The sequence below is a fragment of the Mustela putorius genome, unplaced genomic scaffold, assembly GCF_011764305.1.
Source record: "Mustela putorius furo isolate JIRA1106 unplaced genomic scaffold, ASM1176430v1.1 tig00000129_pilon_pilon_pilon, whole genome shotgun sequence".
Classification (NCBI taxonomy): Eukaryota; Metazoa; Chordata; class Mammalia; order Carnivora; family Mustelidae; genus Mustela; species Mustela putorius.
The window spans coordinates 17,395,793-17,408,300 of NW_025421290.1; the positions used below are offsets into that span (position 1 = coordinate 17,395,793).

Here is a 12,508-nt window from a genome sequence, read left to right on the forward strand (position 1 = left end):
CTCCCTGATCAGCAGGGAGTCTGCTTCTCCCTCTCCCTGTCCGCGCGCATGCGTGCTGTTTCTCTCTCTCTCTCTCTCTCTCCCTCTCCCGTGCACGCGCAAATAAATAAATAAATACATACATACATACAATCTTAAAAAAAAAAAAAAGAAAAGAAAGAAAGAACATCAGTTGCTTCCTAAAAGTTTAGGACCAGAAGTGATGACAGAAAGCTGGTGTCTCCCAATTAGTGATCAGGAATGAAGAGCTAGTCCAACAGGGAAGGGAAGGCTCAGAATCCCTAAGAACCTCACATTCGCTTTTGCTTAGAATCAACCTTAGTAAAGATCTCTTCTGGATAATGGAAAGACAAGTATTAATGTCATTAAAATGTGTTGCTTCTGTGTTGTGTAGGTGCCCTTTGAGACACTATCCCAATGGAATCTAGAACATACTACTTTAAACGAAGTGGGAAATTTCCTGATTCAAGTCAGTAATGATGTAGTTGGATCATCTATTTCTAAAGAACTGAGAAGGCTGAATAAAAGATGGAGAAAATTTATTACCAAAACTCAGCTTGTAAGTTTTTTTGGTTTTGTTTTTGTTTTTTTCGTAACAGTTTCATTGAGCTCTAACTCCCATGCCATACAGGTCACTCATTTGAAGGGTGTAACTAAACGTGTTGAGTATATTCAGAGTTGTGTGGCCATCACCATCGCACATTTTTGAACATTTTTGTCACCTCCTAAGGAAGCTCTGTACCCTTTAGTCGTCACTTCCCACCTTCTCCCAGTCTCCTCAGCAGCCACTAATCCACTTTATGTCTCAGTAGATTTGCCTTTTCTGGATATTTCCCTCAGATGGGATCATGTAATATTTGGTCTTGTGTTTCTTGCCTTTTTTCACATAGCATAATGTTTTCAAGGTTCATCTGTGTTGTAGCATGTATCAGTACTTCCATTTCTTTTTATGGCAAATAATAATCTATTGTATGGGTACCCAACATTTTACTTATGCATTGATCAGTTCATGCGCACTGGCTTCTTTCCACCTTTTTGACTATTACTAATAATGTTGCTGTGAACGTTTATGTGCAGGTTTTTGTGTGGAAAAGTAATATATTGCTTTCTAGTTGAAATTCATTTACTATTAATAGAATAACATAAGCATTTTTGCCTACCGATTTCAAGTTTCTTGAGAACATACGCCAAGCTTTATATAGCTTTATAGTTAGCATAGTGCCTTATAAAAGTAGACCTTTAATTAATAATTTTTGAATTTAAATTATTAAATTATTGTTTCTTAGTAATTCAAGACAGGTTTTTTGGGGAAATACTCATTCTTTATAACACTGTTATTAAGTGATAAATCCCAGAAATACATTGAATATATTATGTCCATTTATGGTTGGTAATAATATAACTTCACGTGAAAAATATGGGCTTTAAATTTTGTGACATTTTTTATAGGAGATGAACCTTCCACTTATAAAAAAACAGGATCAGCCCGATTTTGAAAATTGCGAAAATGCTCAGCTACCTAAAGAAGGAAAACCAACTGTTGATTTTTCAAGAGATATGTCAATAGAACTTCCTGAAAATCATAATCAGAATATAAAGGTAAAATAGTCATATTTTATATATTTCATTTGTATATAGAAATAACTTGGCAATTTAAAAAAAAGTTTTTTTAAGTAGGCTCCATGCATGGAGCCCAGAGCAGGGCTTGACCTCATGACCCTGAGATCAAGACCTGCACTGAAATCAAGAGTTGGATGCTTAACCGACAGAGCCACTCAGGTGCCCCAACTTCGCTATTTTTCTTTTGATAAAAGCATATTGTTGAAACAGTGGTAAATGTGATTATTGGATAACATTTAAAGTATGGTCATTTTCCATTAGAATGTGTAAGTGGATCCCTTCATGAAGGAGCTTTCAGTGTCCAAGTCTGTGTCTCTTACTCGCTGAGGACTTTCACAGGCATGCAGAAGCAGCCATGACATCTAGACTGTGGAAACAGAGTTGATATTTTCTTCAGATGATTTCTGACTTGTGCTCAGGGACTGCCCAGCTTTGGTCTAGCCCCTGGCCTGTGTCTTGCTTCCTTTCTGTACAACGGGGGACAATATAATCTTTATTTCTTGTTTTGTTGGAAAATTTGGACAATGATTTAGATTATAGACAAGACTACGGAAAAGGAACAAAGAAAGAATTATATACATGTAAGATATAATACCTGGGATTTATGAAATGTGCCCCCTTCCAAATAATAATGGATCCAACTTCACCTGAACTAAGTTTTCACTGGCTTTGGCCAGTGGCCCTGATGGAGTGCCAGTGTTTCCCACCATAAGGAGACCTGATGAGAGATAGAGATAGTCTTGAAAGATCTGAAGTTGTGCAGTATGCTTTTAGAATATAAGAATGTGGAATACTATTTTCTTCTAAAACATTTAAGATACAGTCGATTAACAACAACTTTACGAATGGATCTATCATTTAAGGTATAAAGCAGCAGCATAACAGCCTACAGGCTACTGAGAGATGACTAATGGGACAAGGCTTCATTTTGAAGCCTTGTGTTGAAGCTGGATTCCGAGTCCCTTCCTGGTGATGATGTTTCACAGCTACTGTTGCGCAGAGTTGTGTTTAGTTAAATTGTATATGAGTTTTAGACATTTCTGTAGAGTCATTACCCTAATTTCCTAACCCTTAATCTTTTTATCTGTAAAGTGGAGCTGATAGTAAATAAATGATAGGAATGATATTCTCATTAAGAAAATATATGTGTACATGGAGCACCTGGTTGGCTCAGTTGGTGAAGCATCTGCCTTCAGCTCAGTTCATGATCCCAGGGTCTTGGGATCAAGCCCCGTGTGGACTCCCTGCTCAGTGGGGCATCTGCTTCTCCCTCTGGCCCTCCCCATGCTCGTGCTTGCTCTCTCTCTCAAATCAATAAAATCTTAAAAAAAAAAAAGGAAATATATGTGAACAAAATTTTTGCTTTCTAAAGTGATTAATACGATCATAAAGTGCTATTATCATTGTCCCAAAACTAGGTTTTAAGTTACTAAAATAAATAGGTTGAATTAGTTGTCTTCAGGAAAAAAATACACAACTTTCTTTTTTTAACTGAAAATTCTTTTCTAATATAAATGTTGTTCTTAGCAATAATTGTGACTGTTGTAGGCTGGGGAAGAACGTGAAAAAGAAAATGAATTCACAGGGCAATTTCAAGTGGCTGAAGAGGTTGAAAAACTCATTGGACAAGTGGAAATCTGGGAGGCAGAAACCGAATCTCTTTTGGAGCTTCTGAGACATCAAGAGGGTGTCGATGCCTCAGTGGAAGAGCGTTTGCAGGTATGAGTGTAAAAGTATTAAAAGGATAGATTTCATGGTTGTGGACTTAAGTATTAAGATAAATACAAGGTTTTGAGGCGCTGGGGTGGCTCAGATGGTTAAGTGTCTGCCTTCAGCTCAGGTCATGATCCCAGGGTTCTGTGATGGAGCCCCGCATCAGGCTCCTGGCTCAGTGGAAGTTTGCTTCTCCCTCTCCCTCCCCCTGCTCATGCTCTCTTTCTCTGTATCTCTGTCTCAGGTGAATAAATAAGATCTTTAAAAAAAAAGATAAATACAGTTTTGTTTTGTTTTTTAAAGATTTTTTCTTTATTTATCTGACAGAGATCACAAGTAGGTAGAGAGGCAGGCAGAGAAAGAGGAGGAAGCAGGCTCTCTGCAGAGCAGAGAGCCCGATGCGGGGCTCGATCCCAGGACCCTGGGATCATGACCTGAGCCGAAGGCAGAGGCTTAACCCACTGAGCCACCCAGGCACCCCGATAAATACAGTTTTAAAGTAAGTAGTAATAGGGGGTGCCTGGGTGACTCAGTTGAGTGTCTGACTCTTGATTTTGGCTCAGGTCATGATCTTAGGGTCGTGGGATGGAGCTTTTTCTTGGGCTCTGTGCTCAGTGGAGAGTCTGCTTGAGATTCTTTTTCCTTCTCTCCGTGGCCCCCTCACCCTGCTCATTCTCTCTATTTCTAAATAAATAAAATCTTTAAAAAAAATAAGTAGTAATAGGACTGTTTGAGTTTTCTTTGTTCAGAGTTTTAATAACTGCATGGATTGTCATCCCTGGATCATTTGCTGTGATTTTGCTTGAAGACAGAGAATAGGTTAGGAGACCACCAATACTACCTTATGACTCTCAATTCTTGAACTAATTTTCCCAGCTACAGAATGGAGATTAAAATATTCTCTTGTTTCCAGGGGCAGTGGGGACATGATGTGTCAGATAGGTCAGTGCCCTGTGACTATAAGAGATTATAGGATCCGTGCTTTGAAAGCTCACCCACTGATTAAGCCACTTTCCCTTCCTTCCTTGATGCAGGGAGGGTGACGGATGTTGTTAAAACCGCTCTGTCTTTATTCTCTGGCAGTTCAACTCATTGAAAAGCAATGAGGCAAGAGTGTGTTTTAATATCATTCAGTTCTCCTGGGAAAGAAGTTACAATTGAGGTTTTTACTGAGTTCCCGCTCAGCTATAAAACTTATGGAGCATGTCATAAATTACAACAAGATGGAAAGTTCCTGGGATAAAGGAATATTTATATAATTATTTTTTTAAACCTGCCTTTCTGAAAGGTGTTTATATAGCATTTTGTGTTTTCATGGTTTATAGTAATGGTTTTCTAAAAAAGGATTTTATTAATTTATTTGACAGAGATCACAAGTAGGCAGAGAGGCAGGCAGAGAGAGAGTGGGGGAAGCAGGCTCCCCACTGAGCAGAGAGTCCCATGCGGGGCTCCATCCCAGAACCCTGAGGTCATGACCTGAGCTGAAGGCAGAGGCTTAACCCACTGAGCCACACAGGTGCCCCAGAATGGTATTTTTTGTTGCTTTGTAAATATTAAAAAAAGTTAACCTGTGCCATCTGTCAGTGCTTTTATTTATTTTTATTTTATTTTTATATTTATTGATTTGCTATAACTAGAATTTATTTTAGTGAAAGAAATGAGCAAGGAATGAGAAATTCAATATTTTAAAGCCTTCTGTAAACAATGAAAATACAAACATACAGGAATATATTTATGTTAACAAGGAATTAAGTAGCTCTTTACTAGAGCAAGATATATGGTGCATAAAGAAATGCAAATTGCGGGGCATCTGGGTGGCTCAGTTGTTAAGCGTCTGCCTTCAGCTTGTGTCATGATCCCAGGGCCCTGGGATTAGGCCCCACATGGGGCTCCATGCTCGGTGGGGAGCCTGCTTCTCTCTCTCCCATTCCCCCTGCTTGTGTTCCCTTGCTTGCTTTGTCTCTCTCTGTCAAATAAATAAAATTTAAAAAAAAAAATTGCTGGGGCTCCTGGGTGGTTCAGTTGTTAAGCTTCTGCCTTAGGCTCAGGTTATGATCCCGCGGTCCTGGGATTGAGCCCCACATCGGGCTCCCTGCTCATCCGGGAGTCTGCTTCTCCTTCTCCCACTCCCGCAGCTTGTGTTCCCTCTCATGCTGTTTCTCTGTCAAATAAATAAATAAATCTTAAGGGAAAAAAAAGAAATGCAAATTGCTGAGCAGTATAGATGATGTGATTTTTAAAAATGGTTTTTAAAACGGTTGTTTTTTTTTTTAAATTTAAATTTTAGTTACTTGACATATAGTTCAATATTAATTTCAGAAATCAAGTTCAGCAGTTCATCATTTACATGGAACCCCAGTGCTCATCATCACAAGTGCCCTCCTTAATACCCATCTCCCATCTAGCCCGTCCCCGACCCAACTCCCTCCATCAACCCTGTTTGTTCTTTGTAGTTAAAAATCTCTTGGGGTGCCTGGGTGGCTCAGTGGGTTAAGCCTCTGCCTTCGGCTCAGGTCATGGTCTCAGGATCCTGGAAAGTCCCGCTTAGGGCTCTCTGCTCAGCAGAGAGCCTGCTTCCTTCTCTCTCTGCCTGCCTCTCTGGCTACTTGTGATCTATCAAATAAATAAATAAAATCTTAAAAAAAAAAAAAAAGAGTCTCTTATAATTCGTTTCCCCCCTCTGTCTTTTTGCACCCTCCCAAATGTTCATCTGTTTTGTTTCTTAAATTCCACATATGAATGAAATCATGTGGTATTTGTCTTTCTCTGATTGACTTATTCTGCACAGCCTAATACACTGTAGCTTCATTCACTTTGTTGCAAATGGCAAGGTTTCATTCTTTTTGATGGATGAGTAATTCCATTGTATAAATACAATATTTATCCATTCATCGGTGGGTGGACATTTGGATTCTTTCCATAGTTTAGCTATTGTTGATAATGCTGCTGTAAACATTGGGGTGCATGTACCCCTTCGAATGTATATTTTTGTGTCCTTTGTGTAAATACCTAATAGTGCAATTGCTGGATCGTAGGGTAGTTCTACTTTTGGCTTTTTGAGGAAGTTCCATGCTCTTTTCCAGAATGGCTGTGCCAGTTTGCATTCCCACCAACAGTATAAGAGGGTTCCCTTTTATCCTTGCCATCACCTGTTGTCTCGTGTTAATTTTAGCCATTCTGACAGTTGTGAGATGGTATTTCATCATAGTTTTGATTTGTATTTCCCTGATAATGAGTGACGTTGAGGATAAAACAATTGCATTTTATACTTCATGCTTTTACATGCATAGAAAAATGTGTGTAAAGATAAACAGAGAACTAAATTCTTTGTTGATCCTGTATTATGTCCCACTCTTAGCACAATTCCTGTTGCCTAGTAGATGCAAACCAAGTATTTTTAAAATGAATGTGTGAATGATTGACTTAAATGGCCACAAAGGGAAGAATGGGGAAGAAGAGAAGCTTTCGATTTACATTCTGTACCTTTCCATTTCTGAGTTTTTTAATTGAGCTTTTGTTACTTTAATAATGAAAAAGAGAAAAACATTAAAATGATAAATGAATGTAGTACATTTGGTGTAGGACATTTAAATATTGCACAATATTGCACTGCTCTAAGATAAATAAAGTCAGCATTTATCTAGTTGATATCAAAGTGTGATTTCTATATTATCATACTCAGACCATCCTTGAGTTGTGATTAATTTTTTTGCTGATTTGATAATTGAAAAGCAGTACCTTGTTATTTTTTGAATTTGTACTTATTTTATTACATGTAAGGTTGAACTATCTGTTATGTATTATTCAACCATTTGTTTCTGTAAATTATCTGTTTATGTGTTTTCTGAATGGGGGGATCTTGGTACTTCTCTTACAGAATTTATAAGCTCTTTGAGTCATGACACATTTTCATTTGTATGGCATATATTTTTACCAATTCATGGACTTTTAGGTTGTTTATTTTATTTTACATAGAAAATCTTTGTGTTTATGTTTCTACTCTTACCCCCCCAAAATTGCTTCATACCCAGAGAGAGTATGTTAGTTTTCATGGATAATTTCTTCTGTTTCATAGTTTCCTATTTTATATGTAACTTTCTGATCCATCTGAAATTTATTTTTAGTATGTGGTAGAAAGCATAGTTTTAAAAAGGTTTATTTTCCAGTAGTCATTTTCTCCAGTAACGGTTACTTTATTTCCTTCCAACTGATTTGACTTAGAACAACTTCATTTTAAAGTTTATTACTATTCACTCAACTTATTTTCTGTCAATTGGCGTTGCATTACTTCTAGGCTTTAGTTTATTGCCATGCTTACTGTATAAAGAATAATCTGTAAAAGCCTATGTTTCTCAGAGTCTGTTCTGATACAAAGTTTCAAAATGAATTTTTAAAATAACATTTCTAGAGTACAGATTTATCTCATTTGGGATTTACCTCATTTTTATGATTTTGTGATGAGATTAAGGCCAATGTTTAAAGTTTAATCAGAATTTCTGTTGTGGTCTCACTTTGTTTTAATAGCACCTTATTGCCAAAGGCTCTATGTATGAGGAGCTTATGTCTAGAACTGAAGATATCTTACAAATGGATGTACAAAATATTTCAAGCCAGGAGTCCCTTCAACATGTTCTCACAGTTGGGCTTCAGACGAAGATTCAAGAAGCCAAAGAGAAAGTTCAGGTCTCTCTTTAGTATTTCCTAGTTAATGAATTTGTCTTTAAAAGTGAGTGGTCATTGGGAGGATGGGGAAGAGAGGGAGGGGTTGCCCTAGACATGGGCAGTGTTTTATAGAATATTACTTTTGCATTTTATATATGTATTTTAAATAATTCAGAGCATATTAGAAAATACCAATATAATAAATAGGCTATTTTTATATCTAGTGGGAATTTAAGAGTTACTACTCAAAGAATGTATTTATTAATTTATGACTTACTGAACAGCTGGGTCAGGCGTTGAGAATTTTTTTTTGTCTCTGCAGATCAGTATGGTAAAATTAGTTGCCGCATTAAAAAACTCAGCTGATGCCGAGTTCAACCTGGATGTCAGGCTGAAGATGGAAGAATCACAGAAGGAGCTCGACTCCTACATGACAAGGGCTGAGCAATTACTTGGACAACGAGAAAGCCAGAGCGGACTAATTTCAAAATACAAGGTGGGACTTCTCTGGCATCAAACGTAGGCTCTTTATTATTGGCTACATGTCTCATTTGAAATCGAGGTATTTTCATCCCTGTAGTTACAAAGTTATGGTAACTTGACAAAGCTTCCCAGTTTTAGACGCTGTTCCCGGAAACTATTAAAAATAGACATTAACATGAATGATTTTTTCAATTTAAATTTTATTATAGACCTGCCGAGTGGACTCAGGGGCAGTGCATCGAGAGCACAGCTGATTCTATGATAGTGAGCATGGATTTAATTTCTCTTGCTTTTCACATTAGTGAAATGGGTAAAATAATGCCAGCTACCAAGTTCATTGTGAGACTTTAAATGAAAATGAGGCCAGTAAAGGCACTTGGGATAGGTAAAATTCTCTGAATGTGAAATAGCACTTTTATTATTAAAATGCTTTGATAAAAGTTCCATGTGGACCTAATGCTGACGGTAGTTCAAGATCCAGGGATGCTTTTCTGGCCGGAGGCACTTTCAGGTTGCTTTTTCCTGGCTTGAGAGGGGGCTGAAGATGTGTGCAAACCTGAGAGTCATTAACATAGGGCAGGTGCTTGGGGGGGATAGGAAGTAAAAGTAAGTCAAGGCTCTACCCCTGGACACACTGGAGAGGTTGAGTGATGGGTATCCTTCTGCTCATTCCTTTATTCAACATTTCATACACTTGCTGAACATTTAAAATGCATTAGGCACCGGTCGGGGGGCACCCCCACACTTTTTTGGGAGTCTCATTCCCTCCTTCATTTTTCTGGGCCTCATTCCCTGTGTGGCTTTCTGCATTGTGAACCAGACAGGGCCCCCTCTTATCAGCCATCTCGACACTGCTTTTCCCATGACCTCAGAACCCTCCCTGCCTGATCTGTGCTGTGCACACATTGCTAGTCACCCCCTTTGACTGGTTCCCTCTGTAGGCTTTTGCCACTTCTGTTCCCAGGTTGCTGAGAGTACTAAACTGACCTTATAGCGTCAGTGGTTCTCAGTGTTTCTCGTAATAATCACTGGGCTGCATGTCAGGATGCTGATAGGGTCTGCTCAGGAGAGACAGAAGGCAGAGGAGACATGGAGGCTGCAGGCCCCTTCTCTACCAGAGAGGGGGAGTTAGAGGTGTTGGGCTGACACCGCTTTTCCTCTTTCTGACCTTCTGACCATTTGCCTTTTGGAATCTGAGGCAGGGATTTCCCCTCCTCCCCCGCCTTTTTTCTCTGGCATTTAGTAAAGTAGATCTGTTCTCAAACAGAAGCAAGACTCCTGCACTGCCAGGTCCTGCCCTGAGACCCTGGGTCTCCAGGGACACATGAATAGTAGGAGCCTCCTGCCAGCATGTGGGTTAGTGTCTCCCTAGGTCATAAATCTCGCAGGCCTCACGGAGGCCGTGGAGGGGAGTCCTGGAGCTCAGCACTGTATCTTTTCTGCAGGAGGCCCATAACAGATGCCATGAGGGCATCAGCGAATTCCCACCCGGCTTAATTGCCTTATTCCCTAGAATTACTTTTGTCTTCTGTCTCTTGTAGGTTTTCTGCCTCTTTTGCAAGCCCTAGACTATTCTTTGTTCTGTCATTTGCTAATTAACTAGGTTTCTGCCAGGTAATTGCCAGGTAACTACTCCCTGGGAGCAGGTAAGCGTGAGATAAGGATCAGATGCATCTCTGTCTACAGCCGCTCCCTCTCTGGGGCAGGACTGCCAGTGTGGTTGGCCCTGGGCAAAACTTTGAAGTTGACAATAAGGTAATGTTGACTCATGGCAGCATAAAAATGCCTTATGCACAAGACGAAATATTTGCCTGTTAACCCTGCTATAAATTGTGTCTTATTGCAACACAAATCTCTAATACAGGCCGCCATGTTCTTCATATGGTATTGTCAAGGAAGTATGGTCCTCCACTCACTAGTACTTAAGAACCTTAGAGGAAACAGCGCCAGTGGCTCATTACCCTGCACAATAATCCTCTTAATTATTTATCAGAGGGTAACAGAAGTCATCCTGAATATCCTAAGGAAGCCTTTATGTGGTTCTCAAATGTGTGACTACATTTGAATAATAAGTATCTTGCAGTTCTTTTCAAAATAATTCAAGAGATGTAAAAGGGATGTCAACCTTACTTTACAAAAAGTCTCCCCTAAATCTTTGTTGATTTCAAAAAGTCTTGTCCTATGGGGCACCTGGGTGGATTAGTGGGTTAAAGCCTCTGCTTTTGGCTCAGGTCATGATCTCAGGGTCCTGGGATCGAGCCCCGCATCGGGCTCTCTGTTCAGTGGGAAGCCTGCTTCCCCATCTCTCTCTGCCTGCTTCTCTGCCTACTTGTGATCTCTGTCTGTCAAATAAATAAATAAAATCTTAAAAAAAAAAAAAAAGTCTTTTCCTAATTGTGCCTATTAAAGACCTACCAAAATGAGCTTTGAGGACTTGGCAATAGAATGAGGCTTTCATGTTCTCATTTGCATTCTCTTTTCTAGGAAGCACTAATAATTCTTAATTCTAAAAGTCTGGCCAAGTATCTGAAGGCTGTTGAAGAACTGAAAAATAATGTAACTGAGGGTGTGAAGCTGTCTTTGGAAGAAGAGAGTAGAGTTGCCTGCTCCAAGTGGGAGGTAAGGACATGCACATGTGTCTGGGCTTCCTCTGGGAGAGCCAACCCCGGGGCCTGTCTGTGCTTGGTCACTGTTAGTGTCCCTGTGTGCTTGGTATCATGGCGAGGTCAATCCCGAGGTTCCCAGGGCCCAACTGGCTTCTGTGTTCAGCCAGTGACAACACGGTTTAGAGATTACAGGGTGATGGAGGGGGAGAAGGGAGAATCAAAGTCCCTGTCTTTGCGCAGCATCTCTGGCGGCTGTGTCTTCCCCTGGCTGTGGGTTCCGGAGTTCCAGCTTCTGGTGACCCTTCTGTCTGGGCTTGTCTGAAGCCTTCAGCCCCGTGGAAAGAGCAGCCTGGCGGCTGGGTTCATCTCCAGATCACCTTCCAGTCTCTGGCTTCTCTGCTCTTTGGTCCCTCGCCTCACCAGTTCCCTGCATCTAATTCACTCTGAGTTATTAAATACTTAGTGTTTCCTGGGTCCCTAGTTGGATCCTTACTGAGACACAATGTATCCACACACACACACACACATACACACACACACACACACACTCACACACACACACACACACACTCTTTCCCAGAGAAATAGGCATGGGCATTGGTGGCAGACAGACCCAGATTCAAGAGCTATGACCCTGGGTAAGTTGTTTAACTTCTAGGAACTTCACTGATAAAATGTGGATAACTCCAGCTACTTGGCAGGATTATTGCAAGGATTTATCTAAAGCCTCTGCCACAGAGATTGTGTTCAGAAAAGGGTGATTAGTATTCAATGTATGTGCCTGGAGTCAGAAAATAAAGTAATATAATTGAATGTCTACTGTTGAAGGTGCTCTTAAGACACATTTTAAAATAAACTTCTAAATTTTAGAACAATTTTAGATTCACAGAATTATTACAAAGAGAGTACAGAGAGTTCTGGTATACCCCATGCCCAGTTTCTCCTACTGTTCTCACCTTACATTAATATGCTGCCTTTGTCACAATTCATGCATTAATATCTATTCATTATTCAGTTTATACTTTATTCATATTTCCACAATGTTTCCCTTCTGTCCTTTTTTCGCTACTTCAGAATCCCATCCTGAAGACACAGTACAGTTCCGTGCTGTTTTTCCATAGGCTCAGTTATGCGTTTTGTCTATGTGTTTTCTCAGTCTGAGTCTCACTTTCTGTTTTCTTAACAGTGTCGTTCAGCTAACACACATTTTTAGTTGTTAGGAAGAAAAAGAAAGTTCCTTTCTGGGTCTGGTATAGTTTAAAACGTCCTCCCTGAAGACACAAGGATGACAGAGAATGCCACTTAAACTCCCTTTCTATCTTTTGTTACTACAAATATTTTTATTGTGGGATTTTTTTTTTAAGATTTTATTTATTTATTTGACAGACAGAGATCACAAGTAGGCAGAGAGGCAGGCAGAGAGA

General features: G+C 39.7%; 1 protein-coding gene across 11 annotated transcripts in view; it reads left to right on the forward strand.

Annotated features, from left to right (window-relative positions):
- The window catches only part of SYNE2 (spectrin repeat containing nuclear envelope protein 2), a 330,781-nt gene that overhangs the window by 114,961 nt on the left and 203,312 nt on the right, over nucleotides 1-12,508 (forward strand). For all 11 annotated transcript variants that reach the window (XM_004738910.3, XM_004738907.3, XM_045070315.1 and 8 more), the window contains exons 17-22: nucleotides 395-559; nucleotides 1,450-1,599; nucleotides 3,169-3,339; nucleotides 7,858-8,016; nucleotides 8,318-8,491; nucleotides 10,963-11,097. In XM_004738910.3, the coding sequence (XP_004738967.1) occupies nucleotides 395-559; nucleotides 1,450-1,599; nucleotides 3,169-3,339; nucleotides 7,858-8,016; nucleotides 8,318-8,491; nucleotides 10,963-11,097 (954 nt within the window). The remainder of the gene's footprint in view (nucleotides 1-394; nucleotides 560-1,449; nucleotides 1,600-3,168; nucleotides 3,340-7,857; nucleotides 8,017-8,317; nucleotides 8,492-10,962; nucleotides 11,098-12,508) is intronic.